Below are 25,417 nucleotides of genomic sequence, written 5' to 3' on the forward strand. Positions count from 1 at the left end.
GGGAGGAGGGAGCGGAGGAGGGAGGCCGGAGGAAGGAGGGAGCGCGGCAGGCAGGCGGAGGGAGGGCTGATTAGCATGCAGCAGCGCTCGCGCGCCCGGCTCCATTGTTTTAACACCTCCCCTCTCCTCCGCGCCAATCTGTCACCGTTCAGCAGGCGAACGCTGCTGCCTCAAATGCTGCTCTTCTCAAATGAGACGGATAATTAGTTGCCCCGCACGAATGCCGCACTCTTCTCACCCCTGATTGCTATCACCTTCTTGCTCCTGGCAGTTTTGACACCTCGTAATCAGCCTGCTGCTTTTCTCTTTTCTTCCCGACTTCTGCTTCCCTCCCCCTTTCCTTCCTATTTATTTATTATTATTATTATTATTTTTAAATGTAATCCTGGTTTCTGTTTGAACGAACGAGGCCTCTGCTGAGTTAACCTTATACGTGTGTAAGCCTGTGTAAGTGTATATACATATATAGATAGATATACACACGTCTATGTAAAATGAGGTGTAGGTGCGTGAGTGGTGGTAGTTTTGCGGGGAAAACGGCTTCTACCTTCTACGCGGAAAGAATTATCTTCTAAAGATATTTTTGGGAAGGGAGGAGTTGGGGAGAGGGACGAGAGGGAAGAGTAGGGAAGACCTCAATTAATGCTTTAAAGATCTCTTAGAAATTAACAAACTGGGTAGTCTCGGAATCTGCTGTCAGGAGCGTGTTTTCCCCTCTCTCCTGTAACAAGCACTGACAGTCTAATTACTGTAGCTACAAGCAGCTGTCGAGGCAGCAGCCCGGGAGAGCAGGCGCCGCAGCCCAAGCGCACCCGGCCGAACCGCCAGACCCTGTCCAGCTCCGGGGCGCGTGCAGACGAGGGCCCGGCCCGGCCCGGGCGGCGCCAGAGCGCACCTCAGGCGGGCCTGCGAGCAGCGGACACACTCATTGTTTCGTATTTATAAAGACTTTACCTTGAAGGTTAAAAGATGTGAAGAAAAAAGGAGGGGGCGTGGGGGAGTGGGAAGAAATTCTCCTGAGCTCCCATCCACCTCTTTCCTACCTCCTCGAGCTCTCCCTCCCCCCGTGTTGGTAAAATAACCACGCAACCCGGGGCTGAGGGGGCGGGGTGAGCCAGGCTGGAGTGTAAGAAAGCAGATGTCCCCGCTGGCAGCAGCCTCAGCCTCCGGGGAAAGCTGCACTGGGGGGCCCTCCTGAGGACATTCACCTCCCACTTCTCAGGCATCCCGCTCACAACTGCCTCGCCTCGGCGGGGGTGGTTTCTTCAGACTCAGCGTTTCGGGTGTGCAGCTTTTTTACCTGGAAGCTGTTTTTACTCGGCCACGCTTAGCAGATGCCAAGTTGCAGCCCCTGCCCGACTCAGTACCTGGAGACCGAGGGAGACCACTGGGGTCCCCACTCCACCTCCTGAGGTGTGGCCAGGCGCTAGCTCAGCAGTGAGGGACAAAAGCCGGCCCACCAGGCCTTGCTCCAGTGCTCACTCTTCAGAACATGGGTCATAGTGGTAGATCTGGTACCCAAAAGAAAACAGCGTTCCCTGCTCTACGTGATGGAGGCGGGAAAGGGGTGAACTGCGGAGAGGTCAGGGATCCAGTTCGAAATAATCTCTTGGCTATGGGGTTTCTTCTGGTGTTAACAGGCTAGTAAGTTTCAATAGTGTGAGAGAGAATCTTTTGAAAGGAAGAAGGAAAAAGAATTCCGTTACACAAGCCAGGTACAGTCTTATATTCTGGCTAGTACACGCAGGAAAGTTTTAAATTTTGTATGTGCGTGGGAGGGGTAGGTGAGAGAGAAGGATGAAGAGGTAGGGGGAAGGGAAGAGGCTTGGATAATTGTCTAGGCATTTCCATTCAGCCCCAGTGGCAATGAAAGAAAGATGTACATGCCTCAGAACCCTTCACAGTGAATACCTAATAATTGCTATGTCACCTTGGTGAGGAAGATGTCAGTGTGATGTGCTTGGCACCCTGAGAAGTTGAGGCACCACTCTCCTTCTTCCACACTTTAAGGCTCTTCACTGTGGCACTGGGGCCTGCTTGAATTCCCCCATCCCAAACCCTCCAGTTTAAAACACTAGCTTTAAGATGGTTTAAATTTGTTTCAAAGTTGCAAATTAATGTTTACTTCATAAAATCAAAGCATTCTTAAAAGTCTGGGAAAAAGACAATCCCCAAAGGCAAAAATTATAGAGAAGAAAACAAAAGGGAATTTCACTTAAAAATGTTAAAAACAAAATTTTGCATTTTTTTAAATTTAATATTCTCCCCTTAAACATCTTTCAGTGGCTACTGTAAATTGCTACCACTGAAAAACAAATTTCTAATCTAAATCAACGCATATGTATAGGTCCTTACAGGACGTTAGTGTGTTCTCACAATATATGCAAATAGTCCTTTTGGGAAGTTTAGTCTGAAAAGAAATTCTAAAATTCAAAGGGATCCAATTGTAATACAATGTTAACAGATCTAGCCATGACTCTATTTGGTTATAGGAAAGAAAACATTAAGACATTTTCCACAATGTGGTTTATTTCCTTTTTATTCAGAGACAACACACTTGTGATCACAGCATAAGTAATCATTTTAATACTTAATTTTTATCATTTAGCTATATACAAAGTAAAATTTAAAAACCATGTACATTATTTTTAAAAAACAATTGAAAGCATTTTACCAGTTATTTTATCTTTGCTATCTTAGGTATGGCATTTGCTTAGTAGATGTTTATGTTGTCAACAATTCAAAAGGTTTGTGAAAAAGAACATTACCTATATAATAAATAATCTAAATTTTCAAATGATAAAAAACCCCAATCCTATAAACATCCAATGTTATCAAATTGATCTCATGAGAAATTCATGGAGTAAGCTTAGACATCTGAAATGAATTATGGTTATACAACTTTATAAGTCATATAATTTTGAATTATGGTAATAACACTGTAAACAAGAATAAAATAAATTATAGATTTATACAGAATGATCTTTTAAAAGATGACAAAGTCACCAAATTTAAGTTTAGGGGAAAAAAAATTCAAATAGCTGCAGCATTGAATTTTTCTATAAACATCCTTAAACTTAGTTTACAATCAAGTATTTATAGAATTACAAACCCCAAAATCATTGCATAGAACCTGAAATATCTGTTTGTAAATTTGTTTTAAGTCTCCCCATTAAAGTGTGAATTAAGATGCCGGAGGAAATCCCCCCTAGATGTAATGGATGGTGGGAAAACTGCTTGACAGAATTCACATACTCGAGGTATATGTAGTTCTGAGTCTGTACCACTTAGTAAGTCACTGTCTTGATTAGGATAGGGCTTCCAAACAGGCTGCAGGAAACAAACAAAAGCATTTCTGTTACTTGTATTTCAGATCAACTTGTATTTTGAATGAATTATATGCATGCATTTGAAAATTCCTTAATTGCCAAGTGCCAATATTTCCTAACATGAAAGCAAATTAGTTTTACATTAAAGTTGACATGATGGGACTCAATTATCTTTTTTCCATAAAGGGAGCAACAAAGTTTTGGTTAAAACCCATTTGGGATACACATTTGTGCAGTTTATCTCCACATATGTAAAAGTATGTGACCTTAGCACTGGTAATTTTTAATACCCACTATCACAATGACAGTAGTTTTAAAACTATGGTCAATATTTTAAATATTATCATTAAATTCTATCTTTATTATTTTACAAGAAAAATTTTAAATTACAGGGTCTATTAAATCCATGATTGTAGAAAGGATAAAGTATGTGTGTGTACAAGCATTATAAGCTAAAAAAAAGTAATTATTTCATTAAATATATAAAAATAAGTTAGCAATATGTGTTAGATTTTTGAAAATAATTTTTAAACTTATAAACAAATTTCACTGACCAATTATTTTTTTAAGTTTTATATATGTACTCATTCACTAGAATCTAACACCAGATGTACCCTTTTGACTTCTTTCTGTGCTCCTGCTGTAGATCATGTTGTCTGGCCTTACTGTAATTTTTCAAAACCACTTCAACTAGAATCAGCATATAAACAAAATTATTTATCCTCTTCCTTATTTGTAATACAGGCAAGAAATAGCATTTAGTTTAATATTAATAGTATGTACTAAAATGGTTGGTTGCCTGTAATATATTATTTTCTTAAATTGTATAAAAAATATTTTTTAAATTTTCTTGATTACCTTTGTGTAAGAGACAAAAGAAAATTACAAATTCATACTTTGATAAGAATCATCCCCTAAAGTATTTTTTACTCCTTTTCACTCTTATTACTAAGTTTTTAGAGTAGCACAGCCAGATCTAGCATCAAATACTAGTTACATCCTCTTAACTTTCTTCCATCTAGCTAATCAATCATTTACATAAACAGTATATTACTAATTGAAACATTTGAATTTCACAACATCACTGTCATCTTATAAACATTACTGGACAGCTGTGTATAGTTGGTGTAAATATACAAAGTCTGTCTAGGCACAGAGGGCTTCTAGTAAGATTCACGCAATTTCTTTTCTGAGACCTGGCAATTTTATTACACACCAAAAATAGTTAAAAGAAGAATATGAAATTTGGGGGTAAAATAATTTTTAGAATATTTAGACTAAAATTTTATTCTTTTCACTTTAACCAAGAAATACAATTGATTCATATGTACAATTCTAATAGGAAGCTAGTATGGATATAAGGAAAAGAGTATTACTTTAAGGATAATTCTTATTGAGGTCTATCAAATAGTAAAAAATAGACCTAGAAACAATTTAGCTTCTAAATCCAGTGAGCCAATCTTCCTCTGCCAATATGCTTTCAAAATATACATTTATTCTATTCTATGAAGAGCTATTATTTCAGATTTTCTTTCTTTCTAGGATTTAGTTGTGACTCCAATCACTGACTTGGCAAAACAAAGACATCAAAACCACATACATCAAATATAAGCAGATACATTTTAAACTTTGTTATAATATCTGAATGGGTAAGAAAGTATTAATTAGTAATAACTGGTCAATAGTCAAAATCTGAAATATGTAACAGATAATTTATTTCACTCTTACTTATACGTATCAACAAGTCAAGACTTTATCATACTAACTTTATCACTATAACTAAAACAATGTATGTTTTAGAAATCCATTTTAGAAATATTCTTTCAATCCTAAACTGTAATACAGCTTTCCAAACAAATTTCGTTGCCTTTTCTGCCAAATTATCAATTATCTAACCTTATGCCCCATGTCTTGTGACAGCTCAACACCAATTCTCCTGCATTTTTTAAGCTGCATACTTCTCTATCGAGCTGTAATCACATACCAGCTGTTTCCCTTGCTGTAGTATAGAAAGCAAATGCACAATGCAGGGTGCCATCTACTGAATCAGGAATGCACAGACTAACTAGTAAAAGAACAAGCAAGACATATAATGGAGAAAAAGTAACAAGTATTAGAACTGATGTACTTCACAGCTCCACAGGAATTCTACTGGCAATAAATGAAATTGTTTAATTTGTTTCATTTAGTAGCAACTATAACTGAGACTATGATGAGAGAACTAAGGTACAAGGTGGAATATCAGTGAGTTTATAATTAAGATTTATTGTCAGATATTACCTAGTTTTTCCTACTACTGAAATATACCACAGCATGACTGCAGTCTCCTTTGTGTGACAGTTTAAAACTCTATAACCTACCAGTATATTTATAAAACCCAAAATGTATTTTTTCAATTAAGTAACTTAACACAGAGAAGATAAACAAATCCAAGTTATTTGTACACACACACACACACACACATACACACACACACACACTCTCACATCAATGTGCATTTTCATGCATTTCTGTTTATTTTTATTATTGTAATGATTGTTTATTTTCTTTACCTTTATGAATTTTTTAAAATAATAAAACCATTCTATAATAGAAAATAAATCTAAAGGATAGGGCAGGAGTGGAAGGAAGCTGTAAGTAGTGTGACTTTTAAAAAAATGAAAATAAAAACCAAAGTCTACAGATCTATTGGCAGTATGACTAAGAATATGATATTACTTGAAAGATGGGTCATGTATTATTTTTTTTTTAGTTCATGTATTCAAATAAATAAGAATATATAATACAATGATAAATTTATGGAAAATGAAAAATAGCTTGATTTACAATATAAAATTTCATAAAGAATCCTGAGGTAATACTGATATTAAATAAGTTTTGAATAAGAGGCTAAGAAAGTGGCATCACACTAGGAATAAGGTTTACTTGTATAATTAAAATGTGCTTTATTATACGGCATTACCACATTCATAATTAATAATGTCATGTAATATGGAAACTTTTAACTATTGTTAGCCATTAATAATGTAAAAAAAAGTAGATAATCTAAAAGAGATACATATCTGTACATGTATGGCAAAATGTGTGTTCACACATAATATATTTGTTAATGCAAAACAGTTACCTGCTGTGGTCCTCGGATAGCTCTTCCTGAGGAATCAAATGAGGGAAAAGGTGCATCAGACGGACCCTGGAGTGGGAATGTATTTACATATACATGGTTTCCAGGTGGCAAACACGGAGCTTTGTCCAGAGCTGTCCTGACACAAGTGTTTATAAGATTTGAAGGTTTCGATTTGTCAGTTGTTTTAAGGTTTTGTATAGCTGAAGCTATGGGCTCAATTCCCTGATTGTCAAATAAAGTTTCTTCTGTTTTAACCAAGTTTCCTGGGTTGTTTCTGGGCTCCATATTAAATGTGTCCTGGCACACTGTCTCAGATGTGGCAGGACCAAGAATTCTGGGTCTCTCTGGAGTGCTATGCAGGAAAGGAGAGTCAGTGTCCATAGGTGGAAACTTGACATTAAATTTAGAAAGTGATTCAAAGGAGGTATCTTCTTCATCTCGGCCCAGTCCTCTTGGTGTGACAGATGTGCTGCATGGTGCATCTCTATTTATACCATCTTTAGCCTGAGGCTTATATAGCGCTTCTTGTTTATCGGTTTTATCCGTACACTGTATAGGCACAGAGCACTGTGTTTCTGCAGGGGAAAAGAACATAAAAGGGAAACTTTTGGATTCAAATAAATCTTAAAAATCTGTTTAATCAGTTTTGGACAGACGAATATTATTTTTCTATTGGTTTTTAACCGCAACTGAAGACAACTGGGCTTTTTATACTTGCTACCATGTTACAAAGACGTATCAGCAGTCTCCAGTACCTGAAGTGGGATATAGGGAATGTAGTTTATTAATAGCTTATTATTTGCAGTTTAACTTTGTCTTTCCCTTAATTTTTTTGCTGTAAGCTTTGCATCTAGTTACATTACTCCACATTTTAAAAAATATTTGCTTGTAGTATACACTTAAACATTTTGTCAGTAACGGAAACAGTACCTGTGAATTTATGTAGAAAAAGAGATTGTTACGAGGGAAATCCTTACTAGGCATATACATACATGGGCACATACACATACATATGTGATGAATTGGTGTGAATTAGGTAAATCATTTCCTCTTATTACTACGTAACTAAGTATGTCACCCATCAATTTCACCACTGACACTTCTCAAAAATATATGTGATGAGTGGTGGTGGTGGTAGGGTTTAAGAAGAAAGGCAGTAGCAAAAGAAGGATGAAACCTTAAAATGCATGCTAAGAAAATGATAAATGAATATGCATTATTTATATATTAAATATATATTCATACATAATTCTCATCAATGGGAAAAACCCATTACTTTAGCCAAAGGGTCGTTACTTTATTGATTGGGATAACAGGTAAGTGGCATGTCCTCTATAAGACATTTATTTAAAAGGTACACATTCAACAAATTCAGGCATTCAGAACATAAGCAAAAGACAGAAAGTAGATAAACAGATTTTCTGAGGAGTCAGCATATGAGGCACAAAGGTCCCTGGATACACGCATTTCACTCCTCTCACCCTAAGTTCTTATCTTAGGTTCATGCTAGTAAGTTTGATGATGTAACCCTAGCAGGTTAGAGGCAGAAAATTAAAAAGGTATATGACCTATTAAAGGCAGGCATACACATCAATAAGAGCTGAAAGAATGGAGAAGATAGAAAATACTGCCGTCTAGTGTAGGGCCAACAAAGTCCACACTTCTTAAACCAGAACCAAAACTCTTCAACAATAAACAATAAAGTGCATTTTCCCTATTGATGATTCTTAGACATAAGAAAACATGAAAAGCTAAATTTTGCTCTACAGTGTCAATTCGAGAAGCCAGTAAGAATGGTAATGTGTATTATTTGGAAATGATTTTAAATGGCTAAATAGTTAGAAAAAACTCCCAAATATTAACACTTTAAAAAGGTTAAAACAGTGATGATATATTCAATTCACAAATGAAGACTTTAGCAATGTTTAAGTAGACGAGGTTCACAAAGTATCTCGCACAGTGTCTGTTAACTTGGTAGATGCTTAGCTAGCTGTAGTTAGAACACCTAACAAATGTCAATTATTTTCCCTTTTCCTTTGGTTTTGGTGTAGCACATGTCAATGCAAGATAATTTTTATTTTAGATATTCTTAAAACAGTAGAATCAACTTCTTAGATTTATCCTGTTATATACTATTGCTTCTTATTAAAAGTCTTGGAACTGTTTCTTTACCTCTATCTACATTTAACTCCTATCGGATTCATTCTCTACACTTTTCAGAGAAATTTTTCCAAAGTACAAATGGCCAGGCTACCTCCCTAAAAACCCTTCTCATGGATCTCTAAGGCCCTGAGACTGTCACATGACTGTCCATAAGTAGACTTAGATCAGCTCTCATCTTTCATGAAATCTTTTTTCTTCCTATCTCTACAGTAATTAAGTTCTTGGCTTAATAAATTTGGCAGTAGTCAACACGGAACAGTTTTTATTTTTAAATAGCCATGTTCTTATGTTTCTGCGTGTGCTGTGCAGAGTGCTTCAAGTGCTTCCTTCTACTACTCTTTACCTTATGTTTATTTGTCCTTCATATATGGGCTCAGACATGGATGAATCTCCATAGCTCCCCATAACTGATAAAGGGAGTGACTCGTAAAGTGTTTTGAAAGACTCACTCAAAACTCACTGTTGTAAGTAGATTCTCATAGCAATCCTCCACTGGATTTCCAAGGCTGTATTTCATAACAGGAGAAGATGGTTCATTTTTCTCCCTCAGAAAGACCAATGGATTTGACCCACCAATGTGCAGCATGTGGGCTAGTAGCCCACCTCCAATGGACTAGAGGTCATCAGGGTGCACTGCCCTCTCCAATCAATGCCCCCACCCCCAAGGGCTAAAACCAGTATTATACTGACAAGTATATCTCTATTTCACTCATTCAAGTTGGTCTAAATTATGGTTCCTTAAGGTCTTAAGCTATGTTTTGTTCTCCACTTATCTCCAATATGCATCACCACTTATGCCTAGTGTCTGGCAGTATGTCATCAATAAACGCATTCGGAATAAAGTCTCTTCCAACACACAGTGACCCTGTATGGCAGAGTGTAAGTACTTGCTGTGTTTCCAAGGCTGTAAATATTTACAGAAGCAAATGCTTCTTTTTCCCTGAAGAGTAGCTGGTAGGTTTGAACTGCCAGCCTTTGGTAAGCATCCGACTTCTTTAACCACTATCCACAGGGTTGGTTCTCTTCTGCATAGAGCCCAATATAATAGTCTACATTACTAGCTACTCTGTTCATGCTCGATGACAAAGACAGTGCAGAAATCTAGCCTAAGTGCAACTGCTGTAAACTTATCAAAAGTTTTCAAGCAGTTTTTTTGTCTTCATGAGATTTGAGAGTGACAGGGAATTGAGGAAAAACATTCATTATCTGAGCAGATAATGTTATTTGTGGATAACAAGTCAAGAAAGCCAACTGTTGAGGTAATCAAATCCTGTAATACCTGAGAAGGAGAAGAAAACTATCATTAACATTTATTAGTATTTCAATGCTCCAAGTGCACTGTTAAAAATACCATTAAAAACCTGTTGCCAGGGAGCTCTGGTAGCCTAGTGGCAAGAAGCTGCACTGCAATCCCAGAGGCATGCAGTTCAAATCCACCAGATGCTCTGCCGGAGAAAGAGGAGCAATCTTCTTCTGTACGACTCAGATCCAATTTGACAGTACACACACACACACACACACACACACACACACACACACTTAAACAACAAAACAAACCTGTTGCCATCAGTAGATTCTGACTCATAAGCATTATACATGTACATATTAATTTACTATGCAAAACAATCTGTAGGTACCAGTAACCACTTGTAACAGAGCCAACTGTGACTTACGGTGACCCCATGTGTGCCAGAGTAAAACTGTGCTCTGTACAGTTTTAAAGGAATACATTTTAGAAAGTAGATCACTAGATCTTTCTTCCAAGGCACATCTGAGTGGACTTAAACCTCCAACCTTGCATTTTGAAGCTGATGATGTTAACTGTTTATACTGCACTATTATTATCCCCATTGTATGTGTGAAGAGACTGGAGAACTGAGATTAATTTCAAGGCCATACATATACTGAGTGGTAGCTCTGGCAATGGAATCCAGCTAGTGTAACTCTAGAGTCTGCTCTTTGAACTTGTATACTAATTTGAAAAGCTGATTTCAATACATACAGACAAAGAGTCTTGAAAATGCCAGAAATGTAATTTTGATTGCTTCTCTATTCACTTTGTAAACAAAACATTAAATAGTCTTAATAAATAAAGCTGATGATTTTTCTCAGCACAGCTCACTATATATACAACCTTAGCTACATTTAAAAAATCTGAGTTAATCTGCACAAGCCGTGAAAGCTATTATCTATTAAAAGAATTCAAACAAGTTATCTAAGGGACATTAGACATCCACATTTAGAAAAGTTAAAACTCAAACAGGAACAACAGAAAGCATTCATAATCCTGATGCTCTACTGAGAACTATACTCCATTGAGCAAATACATTTTTTTTTCTATTTCAGGAATACTTATTTTTGAGAGGAAAAGAACCTGAGACACATTTTAGATTTTTCAAAATTTAAGTAGAAGCTGTTCATTTAGATTGTTTCTGAGTTTCCTACTTTTGTATATTGACAAAAGAAAAAGATCAGATGATTGCAATTTCTGAAGCTATATCCGCCTTTAATAACTGCCATTCAAGTAGGATCCTCCTCTGTGAACAAAGTATTACTTTTAATAAAATGTTTTATCTCTATTTTTTTTTAATTTTTTTTTATTTATTTATTGTGTGTGTGTGTGTGTGTGTGTACCGTCAAATTGGATCTGACTGGTACAGGAGGTGATTGTTCCTCCTTTTTCAGCAGAGCATCTGGTGGATTTGAACCGCGCACCTCTGGGATTGCAGTGCAGTTTTCTGTCACTAGGCCACCAGAGCTCGCCTTATCTCTATTTTTTGTCAAGGGTTGTTACATGTGAATGAGTCTAGTAATAACATGAAAATGTACAATTCTACTAACTCAGCAATTTTTGATAAAGTGTTATCTGATTATTTAAAATCAAATCAAATAAAAAAAGACTTGGAAATATCTTAGTAAATTCTAAAGACAATAAAGTTATATATATTTCCCCAGAAATATATTCAAATCATATTTAAAATAGTTCCTCTATATATTATTCATACTTTCCCCTAAATATTTGCTGTTTGCTCCTTTCTCTTTCAACCTCCTACTGCCAGAACCATATTTGTAATTTTGATTTCTATTTGAACCTACCAAAAATTCACTGGTGTATGTAGCACAAAATATCTAAAATATTTCAGGAGTAAACCGCAGTGGCATGCACTTCTTAAACAACAGGCCTCTGGAAACTCTAGGAATTTTGATAAATGACAATGGTTATAGAAAGGCTTCAGGCCTTTTGTTCATAAGGTCACTATGAGTTGGCAATCAACATCAAAACAACAACAAAATGTTATATATATTATTTGTGAAACAACATTAAGACGTAAGACTATCTCTTAGCCATTTCAGTGAAGAAAAATTAAACATTCAGACTTAGATTTAGACCTGTATAAATTAAAAATGGTCAAAGCATTAAGCCATTGATAATGGGGTAAATACTCTGTAAAAAAAGTATCACCATTACAATATTGTAATAAGATATTGATGTTGAAAAAGCATGTTTATGAATTTTAGGTCCTAGATCTATATGACTAGTGTGTTTTAAATAAAAGAATTATCTTACTTTAGAAATATCCAGTTTTGTACAACAGATCACTTATCAAGACATTAAGACAAAAACTGAAGTGGATAAATCAAGAGTTCTTTTTGAGCAACTGAGGGAAAAGAATAATAAGTAAATTATGTCTCACTTTTGCTGAAAATAAAGCAGTAGAAGTAGTAAGAAAAAAGTGAACTTAAATTATAAAATGATTTTTTTCCCAACAGTCTAAATATAAGAGCCTTAATAAATGAGAAGTGATTTTAATTATAGGAGTGCTAGCTAGTCATTACTGTTGAAACATCCCTCAGAGTGAAAACTGTAATTCTATCTCTTGGGAATTGTATATAGAATATCTCAAATCATAAAAGTAAAGGAGAATTTAGAGTTTGAAGTTGTTAGTTTACGTTTTTAAAAAAAATTGACTGAATTTCTTGGTGGCCAGATTAAATCCTTGGTACCTTGCTATTTATATGGAACAAACGCCAGGAAGTTAGTCTGAGGTTTTAGGAAAGGTACGAAAACTCTTTAGGAAAGAGTTTTTAAAAACCACTGTAACAAAGATAAGTAATAGATATTTCATATCTATTCTATACTAAACTTTTACACTAGGGACATATGAAGTATTTATTTAATGAACCACATTATAAAAATTTATCCATAACATTCAATAGTCAAAAGTTTAAAAAAAAAACACCCAAAAACCTGATGTTATAATTATTTAGCTTAGAGACACGAGTAGTGCTTAAAGGTAGTTTAATAAAACTGCCAATTAACAACTGAAAACTTTGAGCCTATACTTACTTTGTACTTTTTCAAGTTAGGACTTTTTGTTAAGATGATTATAATTATGTCAATCACATAGAATGCAAAAATGAGGAGAAAGCAAATAACTATCATTATGCAATAATAATGAAATTGCACTCATTTATTCAGATATAAGGAAGAAGGGAACAAGTTGCAGTTTATTTGCACTTATAAACATTTTCATATTGCAAAGACATAAAATTCGAGGAAATATATGAGTATTTACTCATTACTATAGATTACTATGTATTTACTCATTATTATATATTACTATGAGTTAAATCAAACCTACCATTTGCAATTTCTGGTACATTAAGTTTGCTTAAGTGTTCTTTCTGTGCTTTTGCTAGCATGCATATTCTATGAAATTCTTCTTTCAGATCCCAGAAAGTCTTCTCTATATAATCCCTAATTAAAAAAGAAAGTCTAGATAAGCCTGTATTTTTCACACATTTAAAAATCTTAGCATGATTAAATGTACAGTGAGGTTTTAATGTACCACAAAATAATTATTAAAAAGTTAAAATCTTATTTTAAATTTCTAGAAAAGGCTCCCATAACAACACCAATGTTTAGAAAGCAATTCACAAAGAAAGCAATAAACCAAATGTTCTAATACATGTAGTTCAGACTACTTCAGTTACTTATTAACATATCACTTGCTTGCTCTTATTCTCACCTACTTGAGGAATTTTAAAGCATTAATTTCTATGAAAACATCTTTGATAAAGTTCACCTTAGGACCCATATTTTAAAAAATGAGGTCCTAATACTTGATCTACTGAAACAGTGGAGCTTCAGAGAATTCAGCTATTACTCGGCTCTGCTATTAAATGTATGCCTTTAATTAGCTCATTTTAAATGGAGAGTATCAAGTTTTAGTTTATTGGTCTTTTCAGTTCTAAAGAAGACTGTTGTTTTCTTACAATTACTGAAATTTCTAACATGTAGAAATATATTTCTCTGTAATACTTAGAATTGGCAAAAAAAAAGATAAAGAATTACCTTTCATGAAATAAAGGAATGCCAAGACTCCTTGGTGATGTTTCTTTTCTAGGAGAAGAAATCTCTTGTCTTTTTACCTTAAAAAAAAGAAATGATTATTACTTTAAATTGCTTTCAAACTCAAATGAGAATGGAATAGTAGACAACAAAACTTTTAGTTGTGTCAAGTCAGAAATGACTCAAAGCTAATCCTCCAGAGAGCTTCTGCGGCTATAAAGCGCATGGAAGAAGACTGCTCACTGTCCTCCTGTGGAGCTCCTGCTGGACTTGAACACCAGAGAGGTGCCACTTGTGGTTTGGCAGTGCCACTCCCTTTACCACCAGAGCTACCTTACCTACTGAAAAAGAAGTTTAGATGGTTTAATAACTAAATAAACCTGAAATTCCTAATTAAATTATTAGTAAAGCTTGTTATTCTGATCACCAAAGCATCTGGTATGAACAGAAACTTCAGGAGGAAAAATAATCCTGCGAGTGTATTATTATATCCACTAATAGCAGAGTAAGCATTTATATCAATGTCTTTGTGTTTTGCTATTATTTATTTACTGCTGAGAAAAGCAACTGTGTTAGATGATGTAGAAAACTGAAGGTTTCTTTTCGAGTTTTCCACAGCATTTAACAAGCATTGTAAAGGTTTATAGATACAGTGTAATTAATGTATTTAGGCTACTTCAACACAACTTCTGTTCTTACCTTTCACTCCCACCCTGTGGCTTATACTGGTATTACATTTATTCTGACAATTCAAAAAGTCAAAATTAAAGAACATGTAATAATCTATTCCATGGCTGAGATTTAAAAAATTATTCTTGGAAAGCTTTCTATGTGTACTTTTTGATGCTATAAACTAACAAAATAAGAGATGTTAAGAAACTCTACTATTAAATAACCATACTTAATTTAGTCATAACTGTGTGGTTTTTATTAAAATTAAAACCACTGGACATTTGTTTACATTTGATGTTGTGAGGTGTCATCAAATTGACTTCAGCTCACAGCGACCTCATAAACAACAAATCTGAACCTTGCCCTATCTTGCACCATCTTTAGCTCTGATATGATCAAGCCCACTGTTACTGTGCCAGTCCATCTTGTAGAGGGGTTTCCTCTCTCTGCCCACCTTTCCTAGTATGTTTTTAAAAATTTGAAGATTTTACTCAGTTAAGGTCATTGCTTCTCATTAAAATGAAATATTTCAATTGCTTATCTTTTTATTATTGAAATTTTCAATTTCTTATAAGTCTGATTTTTTCAAAGTACTATCTAGTTTTTCTTAAAATTAATATCCTTTATAATCTTAGATTATTGTCATTCTTCTGTTTGTTCTAAATATCACTGCTTGCTTAACACTTCTCAAATAAAGTTCTGCTAAGTAGTTAGTAAAAGAAAACGTGTTTTTGTGGGCATAATCAGACTGAAGAAAAAGAAAAATCATTTTATGGCTGTATACTGTTTGTCTGACAAACAACTAGTCTGTGACTACTTCTGGATGAAAACTACAGTTGAGCCTTATAAAAAGTAGTGACATCAGAAGGCATTTTCACATTCACAGTTTGTTTTTAAAAGTGGTAGACAAAGTTTTTCTTTAGTGTTATTTGCAATTTGAACACTCAATGGATTCTACTGTGGAAAAGAAAGGCAACATTTTAAAGTCAGTCAATCATCAAGATACCATAAAGGATGAAAAGAAAGTTTAAGAAATTATTCTTGTATTGAATGTACAGCACCCAAGTCAGGTAAGAAGCATGGCAAAAGAATAGGAAAACACAGGCATTGTAACAAGCTTAACAAATTATAACCAAGTGCATAATTTTATTAAATGAAATGATAGACATCCTTTTAAAGTTACTAAAAATTTTCACATAAAAATTTAGTAGAGGCTAAGAAGATCCATTCTTTAATTTTATTCTAAAAATGATTAGAAATTTCCAAAGTCCTGATTCCTCAACCTGAAGTTAAGGAAGCCTGAAAATTTAAAGGGATGAAGTTCAGGACCTGATACAATATGGGTAAACTTTGAAAACATGCAGCATGAAGAAGTCAGACACAAAAAGACAAATATTATGGTTCCATTTATCAGCTAATGCAGAGACCAAAGTTTATTAGTGGTTAGTAAGAACCAGAGTGGGGATAGGGAGTTAATGATGTAGGGGCACTGAGTTTCTGTTTGTTGTTGTGTGCAATCAGTAGAAATAATCTATAGCTGATCCTCCAGTGAGTTGTTGGAAGCTGTAAATGACATGGGAGCTGATAGCCCATCTTTCTCCTGCAGAGCCAAGAGATTCAAACCCTGTGCCTTTGGGAGTTCTTACCATTCAAAGCAGTTTCTTACTATTAGGCCACCAGAGCTCAACTTCCTGTTTAGGGTGATGAAAACATTTTGGAAATGGAAAATAGTGATGGGAGCACAACATGGTAAATGTAATTAATGTCGCTGAATTTTACATTAAAAAATATGGTTAAAATGACATTTTTCTTAAACAAGTTATTTACCACAGTGAGTTACAAAAACTCCCAATAAACCAAAACATTAAACAACTACTGAATGAGGTAAAGGAAAAGCCACCCCCCAAAATCCTCCCCAAACAAACAATAACTTTAGAGTGGCTCAACAAGTAACTGGTATCATCTGGTTTCTGTGCTACGCAGATTTGATAACTGGTGTGGTTGAGTTTCTCTGAGAAATATGTCTTGAGTTTTGGCATGGAGTAAAGCAATTATTGAGGAATGTCTATAATAAAGTTTCTAATCTAAGGTTATCAGCTTCTTTGGGGTTAGAAACACAGCCCTGCTTATTATTATTTTTTATCTTATTATAACGAAAGAAAGTAAACAATATGCTGCATCTCTTTATTCTCATTAAAAAAATCTGTTACTATATATGGAAATTAAAAAATTGCGGTCATCGGCATTCTAAGTAAAAATAATTTCTAAATGTGATCTATCAACTCACTTACTCACTCACTCAACTCACTGCCATTGAATCTGAACTGACTCAAAGCTGACTTTCTGGTGGGTTGTTGGAGACTGTAAATCTCAGCACAGGAGAAGATTTTGACATTTATCTCTAGCAGAGTCGCTCATGGATCTGGACTGCTCCAGAGGCTCCACGTTTGGATAAGCAGTGCAACTTCCTCCAGACTCTGCTACCAGAGTTCTCCTGTTAATAGTAACACTTTCATGGGTGGTGTGGGGTGAGGGGAAGCAACCTAGAACAGATACAGTAAGTTAATGATATTTTTCATTATAATCATCTCACACAGCTTTCTGAAAATGGTAATTTCTTTTTCAAAGAATTTGAGATTAGTATAATTAATGAAAATAATAGGAAATTCTTTTCCTAGGAACACTTTCTCACTGACTCTTTGTTAAGAATTTTAATTTCCACTCCAGATAAACGGAATTGGAATCTGCATTTAAAAAAATCCCCAAGTGATTCTTAAGTCTATAGACATTAAGATAAACTCAACCGAAAGTGTTGCTATGATTCTTTAAATTTCCTCTTAAATAAACATGTGTATGTGTGTGTTCTCACAGGCTAACTGAATGATATTTGAGAAAGATAAAAATAAATTAGCAAATATTTCAGTAGCCCCAAATCAAGTTCATTATTAATGCAAAGATAATAGAAAATGTTTTAGTGTTGGGATTCCAGGATCTCTTGGAGATTAACATCTCAAATAAATATATATTTTCCACAATGCATTTTGTTCCACTTACTACTAAAAGTAGACACACTTTATTCTCTGGTGGCTTAGTGGTAAGGAATTGTGCAGCTACACAAAGGTAAGTGGTTTGAATCCACTAGCTGCTCTGTTGGAGAAAGAAGGGCAATCTCCTCTCTTGTGATTTACTACTTTTGAAAATCCGCTGGAGGGTCATGAGTTGATTCTGACTTCATGGTATTCAACAACATCAAATAATTAGAAAAATTTTAGAAAAAGCTATGAGAAGATTTTAATAATTTTATTTTAGAATATCTTTTCAAATTAAGCACTTAAAATCAGCAAAATTGGGATTTTGGAACTTTTAACGATGTTACTGATTAAACTCACTATAATATATACTGAATAAAAATTTCAAGATATCTGAATTATAGCAATGCCAATTACTTTTTCTAAGGATGTTTGGTGGCTCAGTGGAAAGGAGTTGCAAGGTCAACCTAAAGGCACACAGTTCAATTCGACAAGCTGCTCTGCAGGAGAAATAGAAGTAGTATCTTGTGAGATTTACTGTCTCAGAAAACCTGCTGGAGGGTCATCTCAATGGTACACAGCAACAATAACATCACCTTTTCTAGTTTTCATTGCAAATAATCCCACTAAACTTAGTTGAGTTTTTTTTGTATGCAAAGGAGTATTTTTTTTAGGTGGCTCAGCAACTGAATGTCGTTAATATTTAATTTAGTTTCTGGATGAATTTCAACAGAATTATGATCTTTAAAATCTAAAAGGGAAATAAGGTCTTTTCAAGGCTAGTGCAAACTATAAACACAAATCAAGGTGAGATGGGATAGACTGATATATTGGATATAAATTATTATAATAGTTAAAATTTTTTTGTTAAAAATTCACTAGAGAGAAAAGAAAAAAGACAAAAGAGAAATTAAAAATAAGGATTTGCTTATCAATTAGATTTCTTTGAAACCTAAGAATAAAAAGTTAATAGGGGTAAAATTATTTCCTTGCCAGTTTTACATATATTGAGTCCATAGATGTTACAGTGATACAAAAAACCACATATAGCTAAACTAGAGAAAAAGTGGGCAAAGGGTTGACAGGAAAAGATCAGGGTAGAAAATAGGAACAGAAAAAAATACTAGACAAAAAAGATTTGATAAGAATAATTATAAAAGTGTAATTTTTAAAAAGCACAGTAAAATTAGTTAAAGGAAAAAGGTATATAAAATTACCAAAAACTATCAATTTAATCTACTAGAAATATGGCCATAGGAAATGATGGTTCTCTTGCACTTATTGTCATTCCTAAAAATCGAGTAAAGCAAGAAAAGCAAATTCTAGAAGCCTTGTCTATTCTACATGATGCAGTGTGGTAGACAAAAGCACTGCCAATGTGGGAATAACTCCAGGGCAAAATGGGATCTATCCCAGAGTTGTGAAGAAAGTGGCAAGAAGATAAACAATATAGAAATAAAATTAAACACCCTATTACTTCCAAGTTCTTTGTAAGATTCTGATTTAATATAAGGGAGTGCTGGTGGCCTAGTGGATAAGGAGTTGCAGTGCCAACCAAAAAGCAGTTCAAATCTACCAGCTGCTCCACAGGAGAAAGTTGGGCAATCTCCTCCCATGTGAATTACTACCTCTGAAAACCTGCTAGAGGTTAGCTATGGTTCTTTTCTGACTCAACAGCAATGAGTAGTGAGTAGTAGATGTGATATAAACCCAATTTCAGTCAATTCAATGTGATAATAAACCGTAATCTTAAAAAAGTTAACATCTTTACCAAGACTGTTACATATCTGTAATTTCAAATCAATGAAGTTAATTTGAATTAGAATGGGATTCATGATAGGTGGAGAAAAGACTGAAGTTGCCAACAATCTATAATCAATACCCCTGGTACCAGCAGTCAGGCGATTAGGAGATGTACTACACTGGGCAAGTCTGCTGTCAAGGACCTCTCTAAATTACTGAAGAGCAATGATGTCAGTGTGAAGAATAAGGTTTCCAGATTCTGGCCATGGTCTTTTCAATCACTTGTTATGCATGTGATAACTGCACAAGGAATAAGGATGCCAGAGAAGAATACCTGTTGCCTTTAAGCCATAGTGTTGGAGAAGTGTACTGAATATCCCACAGATAGCCAAAAGAACAGATAACTATGTCTTGGAGAAAATGTGGTCAGAGTGCTCCTTAGAACCAAGGATGGTGAAGCCTCATCTCAGGTACTTTGGTCATGCTGTTAGGAGAGGCTATTCCTTGAAAAGGGATAGGCTCGGGAAGGTCAGCAAAAGAGAGAATGACCCTCAAATGAGATGGACTGATACATGACTGGCAAATATATCAGACCTGCTAGATGGTACAGGAAACAACAGGGTTCAGGTCTGTTGTTCACAGGATCACTGTGTGTCATACTGGACTAGGTGATACCCAACAACCATTACTGCTTGACTGCGAACTTGAAGGTTGGCAGTCTGAATTCAGCCACTCTGTGAAGGAAAGATGAGGCAGTCTTACCAAGATTTAAAGTCTTGGAGATTCTATGGGGCAATTCTCCTCGGTACTATGGGGCTGTTAGGAGTTGAAACTGAGTTTATGCAGTGGGTGAATTATCTTTTTTAGTCTTCCATTTTGAGTTGTGTATTTTTTCCATGTATCTTTCTGAATTTATTTTGCTTTTTAAAAAAAAATTTTTTAAATAAAAATTATTTTGCATAAAAGTTTACAAATTAAAGGGGCTTTCATTCATAGATATTTTGTTTATAGCATTAACACGCTGCCGCAAATGACAGGAAATGTGTTTCTAAGCACGGTTGTCAATTTAAAAAGTGTGTGGCAATGTGTTAATTATAACTTATTAAATTGATGACAAGGCATAACCAAATTATTATTGTATATTCTTTCCTTTCATTCACCTAATCTATTAATTTTTACTATTTCTCTCCTTTCTTGTTCTTATCAACTCTCCAAGATTGAGTCTGTGTGTAAACTTTTCCTTAGCATTTTATCTGTAGTATTGTATCATAACTGTCCTTTTGTGACTGATGCATGACACTCTGAATAATCTGTTCTAGATCTATCCACATTGTGCAGCATTACACAAATTTTTAATCATTGTTAAGTGATGCATAATATTCCATTGCATGAGTGTAACAGCTTCTTTAGTCATTTGATGGATATTTGGATTGTTTCCAACTCTTTGCTTCTGTAAATAATGCTGCAATAAATATGACTGTGGATATATCTGTTCTTTCACAGTTCTTATTTCTTTGAGAATCTATATACCTTGTAGTGGGATTGCGGGATTTAATGATATTTCTACTCTCAACTCTCTAAAGCAGCACCAAACTGCTCTCCATATTGGTTGCACCATTTCATATTCCCACTAGCAGTGTATAAGGGTTTCAATCTCTCCTCACTCTTATTTATTATTTGCTGTTGTGGTGAACATTGCTATTTCTGCTGGAGTTAGATAGTATTGTCTCTTTGCTGGTTTGATTTGCATATCTCTCATAACTAATACTCTTGATTCCTCATGTGTTTACAGGCCACCTGTATGTCTTCTAGTGAAGTGGCTATTCCTGATTTCTTTTCATTTTCAAAGTAGGTTGTTTTTCCTGAGGTGTTGGAATTTTCTATGAATTTAGAGATGTGTCCCTTGTCAGGTATTTTTCTCAATGTATAAGGATCTGTTGGCAGCATCAGAATGGATGGTGAAGAGATCGAGATTGTACACAGCTTTAGTTTGCTTGGTTCCACAGTCAACACTCTTGGCACCAGCAGCCAGGAAATTAAAAGGCACATTGCCATGGGAAAGTCTGCTGTTAGGGACCTCTCCAAAGTACTGAAGAGCAATGGTGTCTCTCTGGAGACTAAGGTGCGCCTGATACAGGCCATGGTCTTCGCAATCACTTGTTATGCATCAGAGAGTTGGACAATGACCAAGGAGGATAGAAGGAGAATTGATGCCTTTGAGCTGTGGTGCTGGAGAAGAGTATTGAAAATACCATGGACTGCTAGGAAAACAAACAGATTTGTCCTGGAAAGGGTTAAACCGGGTGGCTCCTTGGAGGCAAGGATTCTGAGGCTCCGTCTAACATGCTTTGGACATGTTGTGAGGAGAGACCGGTCCTTAGAGAGGGACATCATGCTTGGGAGGGTGGAGGGACAGCACAGGAGAGGAAGGCCCTCTATGAGGTGGAATGATTCAGTGACTGGGATAATTGGGATGGGAGTGTCAGAGACAGTGCGATTGGCACAGGACAGAGCGGAGTTTAGGGCTGTTGTACATAGGGTCGCTATGAGTCACAAGCGACTCAACGGCACATAACAACAACAACAACAACTTCTGGAAAAGACTTTTGATGTACTAACTCAGTACTCAAACTCGTTGTCCTAGAGGCAGAACCAACTCATACCTGATTATTCAGGGGGTTTTGGAGGCTGTAAATTGCTTGGGGGGAGACTGCCTACTTTTCTCCTGTGGAGTGGCTAGCAGTTTCAAACTGCCAGATGTACCACCTTTGGGTTAGGAGCACAACTTCCTACGGCATACACTACCATCCTTTAATGTAATAAAGACTTAACTTCAAACAAAACCCAATTAAAAAAAGAATTTAAAACATTTGTAAAGTCAAATGAGAACGAAAACACAATATACCAAAATCTTGAGGACACAGAAAAATCAGTGCTCTAAAGATAATTTACAGCAATAATCACACATATAAAAAAAAGGAAGAATCAAAAGCAACACTTTAACATAACATCTTTAACAACAAGTAAAAGAGCAAGCAATGCCTACAAGCTCAAGAAAAAAGGAAATAATAAAGACTGGAACAGAAACAAATAAAACAGAAAAGCAATAGAAGGAATTCAACAGATAAGAGGATGGTTTGTTAAAAGAATTAATAGAATAGCTACATCACTGGAAAATTTAACAAAGGAAAAGAAGGTGATGTAAATAACAAATAAAAAATAGGTGATGTCCTAATAAAATCAATAAAAGGTTAATAACACAATACTATGAAGAACTATATTCCAACAAATTTGAAGACTTAGAAGAAATGGACACATTTTTAGAAATAGATAATACAAATAATCTAGCACAAAAGAAGAAATAACAGAATTTTCCAACCACAAAAAGTCTCTACTAGAATTCACCAGTGAATTTTATCAAATACTCAGCAAAACTGATAAAAATTCTATCCAAACTATTTCAGAAAATAGAAAAAGATATAATAACTTGAATTCATCTATGAAACAAGTATGATTCTCTCATCTCAAAGCCACGCAAAGACATCATTAATAAAAGAAAATTACAGACCAATATAATTTTGCTCTATGAGTAAAAATTCTCAGCAAAAGATCTAGTGGGGACCTGAAAAGACAAAGTAATGCTGGGCATAATCCAATGGTGATTAATTTTATAAAACATAATGAATGGGAAACACAATGTGAATGAATAGTGTGAAATACAATGTATACAAACTTTGTAAGCACCAATATAAAACTGTTGCGGTTATGTGCCATCAAGTCCCCTGTGACTCACAGTGACCCTATGTACAACAGCTCTGAACCCTGCTCTATCCTGTGCCAACTTTACTGCCTCTTGACACATCTACCACCATTACCCCAGTCACTGAGTCAAGCCATCTTGTCGAGGTTTTCCTCTCCTGTGCTGTCCCTCCAACCTCCCAAGCATGATGTCCTTCTCCAAGGACTGGTCCCTCTTTGCAACATGCCCAAAGTATGTCAGACGGAGCTTCAGAATCCTTGCCTCCAAGGAGCAGCCTGGTTTCACCCTCTCTAGGACCTGAATATATAATAACAACAACAACAAAAAGATTAAAAAGTATATACAAAAGCAATGATGAGCTTTGGCCTAGACTGAGAAAGAATGAAAGTATTCCCTTTACAAAAAGAATTAAAGATTCACCACTCTTATTCACTACTGTATCAGAAGTATTGTTGCTATATGTCATCAAGTCACAAGAGACTCATAGCAACTCTATGTATAATAACTCTGAACCCTGCTCTATCTTGAGCACGTTTCATTGTCTCCAACACACGTACCCCATTATCCCAGGCACTGAGTCAATCCATTTCATCCAGGGTCTTCCTTTGTTGCCTTGTGCATCTACCCTCCCAAGCATGATCTCTTTCTCTAAGTACTGGTCCCTCCTGACAATCTGTGTGCAATAAGGTAAGACAGAGCTTCAAAATCCTTGCCTTAAAGAAGTAGCCTCTCCAGCATGAACCTGTTATTCTCTTAGAAGTCCATGGTATAATCAATACTATACTCCAGCACCACTGCTCAAAGGCATCAATTCTCCTTCTATCATCTCTAGACATTGTCCAGCTTTCTGATGCACAGCACAAAATTTCAAAGACCATGAACCTTAGTGCTCTTCAGTACTCTGGAGAGGTCTCCGACAGTAGACTCTCTGAACGCAATTCATCTTTTGATTTCCTTAATGCTGGTGCCAAGAGTACTGGTTGTAGAACTAAGCAAGCTGAAGCTGTTAGTAATAATCTCAATCTCTTCTCCATCTATCATGGTGCTGCCAATCGGCCCAGTGGTGAAAATACATTTTGCTGATGTTGAGCTTCAATCCACATTGACTTTCTGCAGCAGATGCTTCAGGTCCTCCTTAGTTTCAGCAAGCAAGGTGTGTCATCTACATAATGCAGATTATTGAAGAGGCTTCCTCCAATCCTGATGCCACATTCCTCCTCATAAAGTCCAGCCTCCAGGATGATTTGTTTCACACATGGAAGGAAAAGGTATGAAGATAGGATGCATTCCTGTTGTACATCTTTCCTGATCTTGAGTAATGCAGTGTTTCCTTACTGTTTTGAGGACTGTCTCCTGGTCCAAGTATAGGTTTTGCATGAGCACAATAAGGTGTTCTGGGATTCCCAGTCTTCTCAGAATTAGCCACAGTTTATTGTGATCCACACAAATACATTTGCATAGCCAATTAAACACAAATAGACATTCCTCTGGTACTTTCTCTGCTTTCAGTCAAGATCCATCAAACATTGGTTATGATGTACTTAATGCCTCTTCTAAATCCAGGGTGCACATCTGGAAGTTCTATGTTGATGTACTGTTCCAGTCGATTTCGGATAATCTTTAGCAGAATTTTGCTTGTCTGTGATATGAGTGATGTTGTATGATAATTTCCAGTTTGTAGGGTCATCTTTTTTGGGGGGAATCGGAATAAATATTCATCTCTTCATCAGTCGGCCAGGTAGTTGTCCTCCAGATTTTTTAGCACAATCTGGTACACATGTCCAAGGCTGCATCTGTTTACAGAAATATGCCAATTGGTATGTTGTTAATTTTTGGGGCCTTGTTTTTTGCCAATTTCTTCAGAGCTGCTTGAACTCCCTCCATCACCACAGGCTCTTGCTGTTTCATGAAATTCTTCTGTGTAAGTCAGTTCTTTTTGGTATAATGATTCTGATGCTTCCAAAACATTAGGTCAAGAAAGAGAAATAAAAGGCACCCAAATCTACAAAGAAGAAGTGCTATCTGGCTGACACTGCTGACCACTAGGTAAGGGACGGGATTTCTGACACAGTGGGAAAATATGCAAAACTCAACCTCATAAAAAACCCCTGGCTTACTTGTCAAACAGAAACTGGTGGAATCTCTGAGATCACACCCCTTAATCACTCTTCAGCTTAGAATACAAACTGCCTGTGACTCAACTTCTAGACAAACAAAAGTCAGGCTGATAAGGTGATCAGTAAC

At 35.7% G+C, this 25,417-nt stretch overlaps 1 protein-coding gene across 1 annotated transcript in view; it reads right to left on the bottom strand.

The window, feature by feature from the left end:
- Positions 1-2,973: 2,973 nt before the first annotated feature.
- Positions 2,974-25,417, bottom strand: part of TANK (TRAF family member-associated NFKB activator) — a 70,396-nt gene continuing 47,952 nt past the window's right edge. Inside the window, exons 4-7 of the mRNA XM_006879365.1 lie at positions 13,973-14,049; positions 13,260-13,375; positions 6,454-7,028; positions 2,974-3,330 (exon numbers count right to left, since the gene is read on the bottom strand). Of these exons, the coding sequence (XP_006879427.1) occupies positions 3,160-3,330; positions 6,454-7,028; positions 13,260-13,375; positions 13,973-14,049 (939 nt within the window). The 3' untranslated portion in view covers positions 2,974-3,159. The remainder of the gene's footprint in view (positions 3,331-6,453; positions 7,029-13,259; positions 13,376-13,972; positions 14,050-25,417) is intronic.

The sequence above is a fragment of the Elephantulus edwardii genome, unplaced genomic scaffold (genome assembly GCF_000299155.1).
Source record: "Elephantulus edwardii isolate Elephantulus edwardi_28Jun2011 unplaced genomic scaffold, EleEdw1.0 scaffold00003, whole genome shotgun sequence".
Classification (NCBI taxonomy): Eukaryota; Metazoa; Chordata; class Mammalia; order Macroscelidea; family Macroscelididae; genus Elephantulus; species Elephantulus edwardii.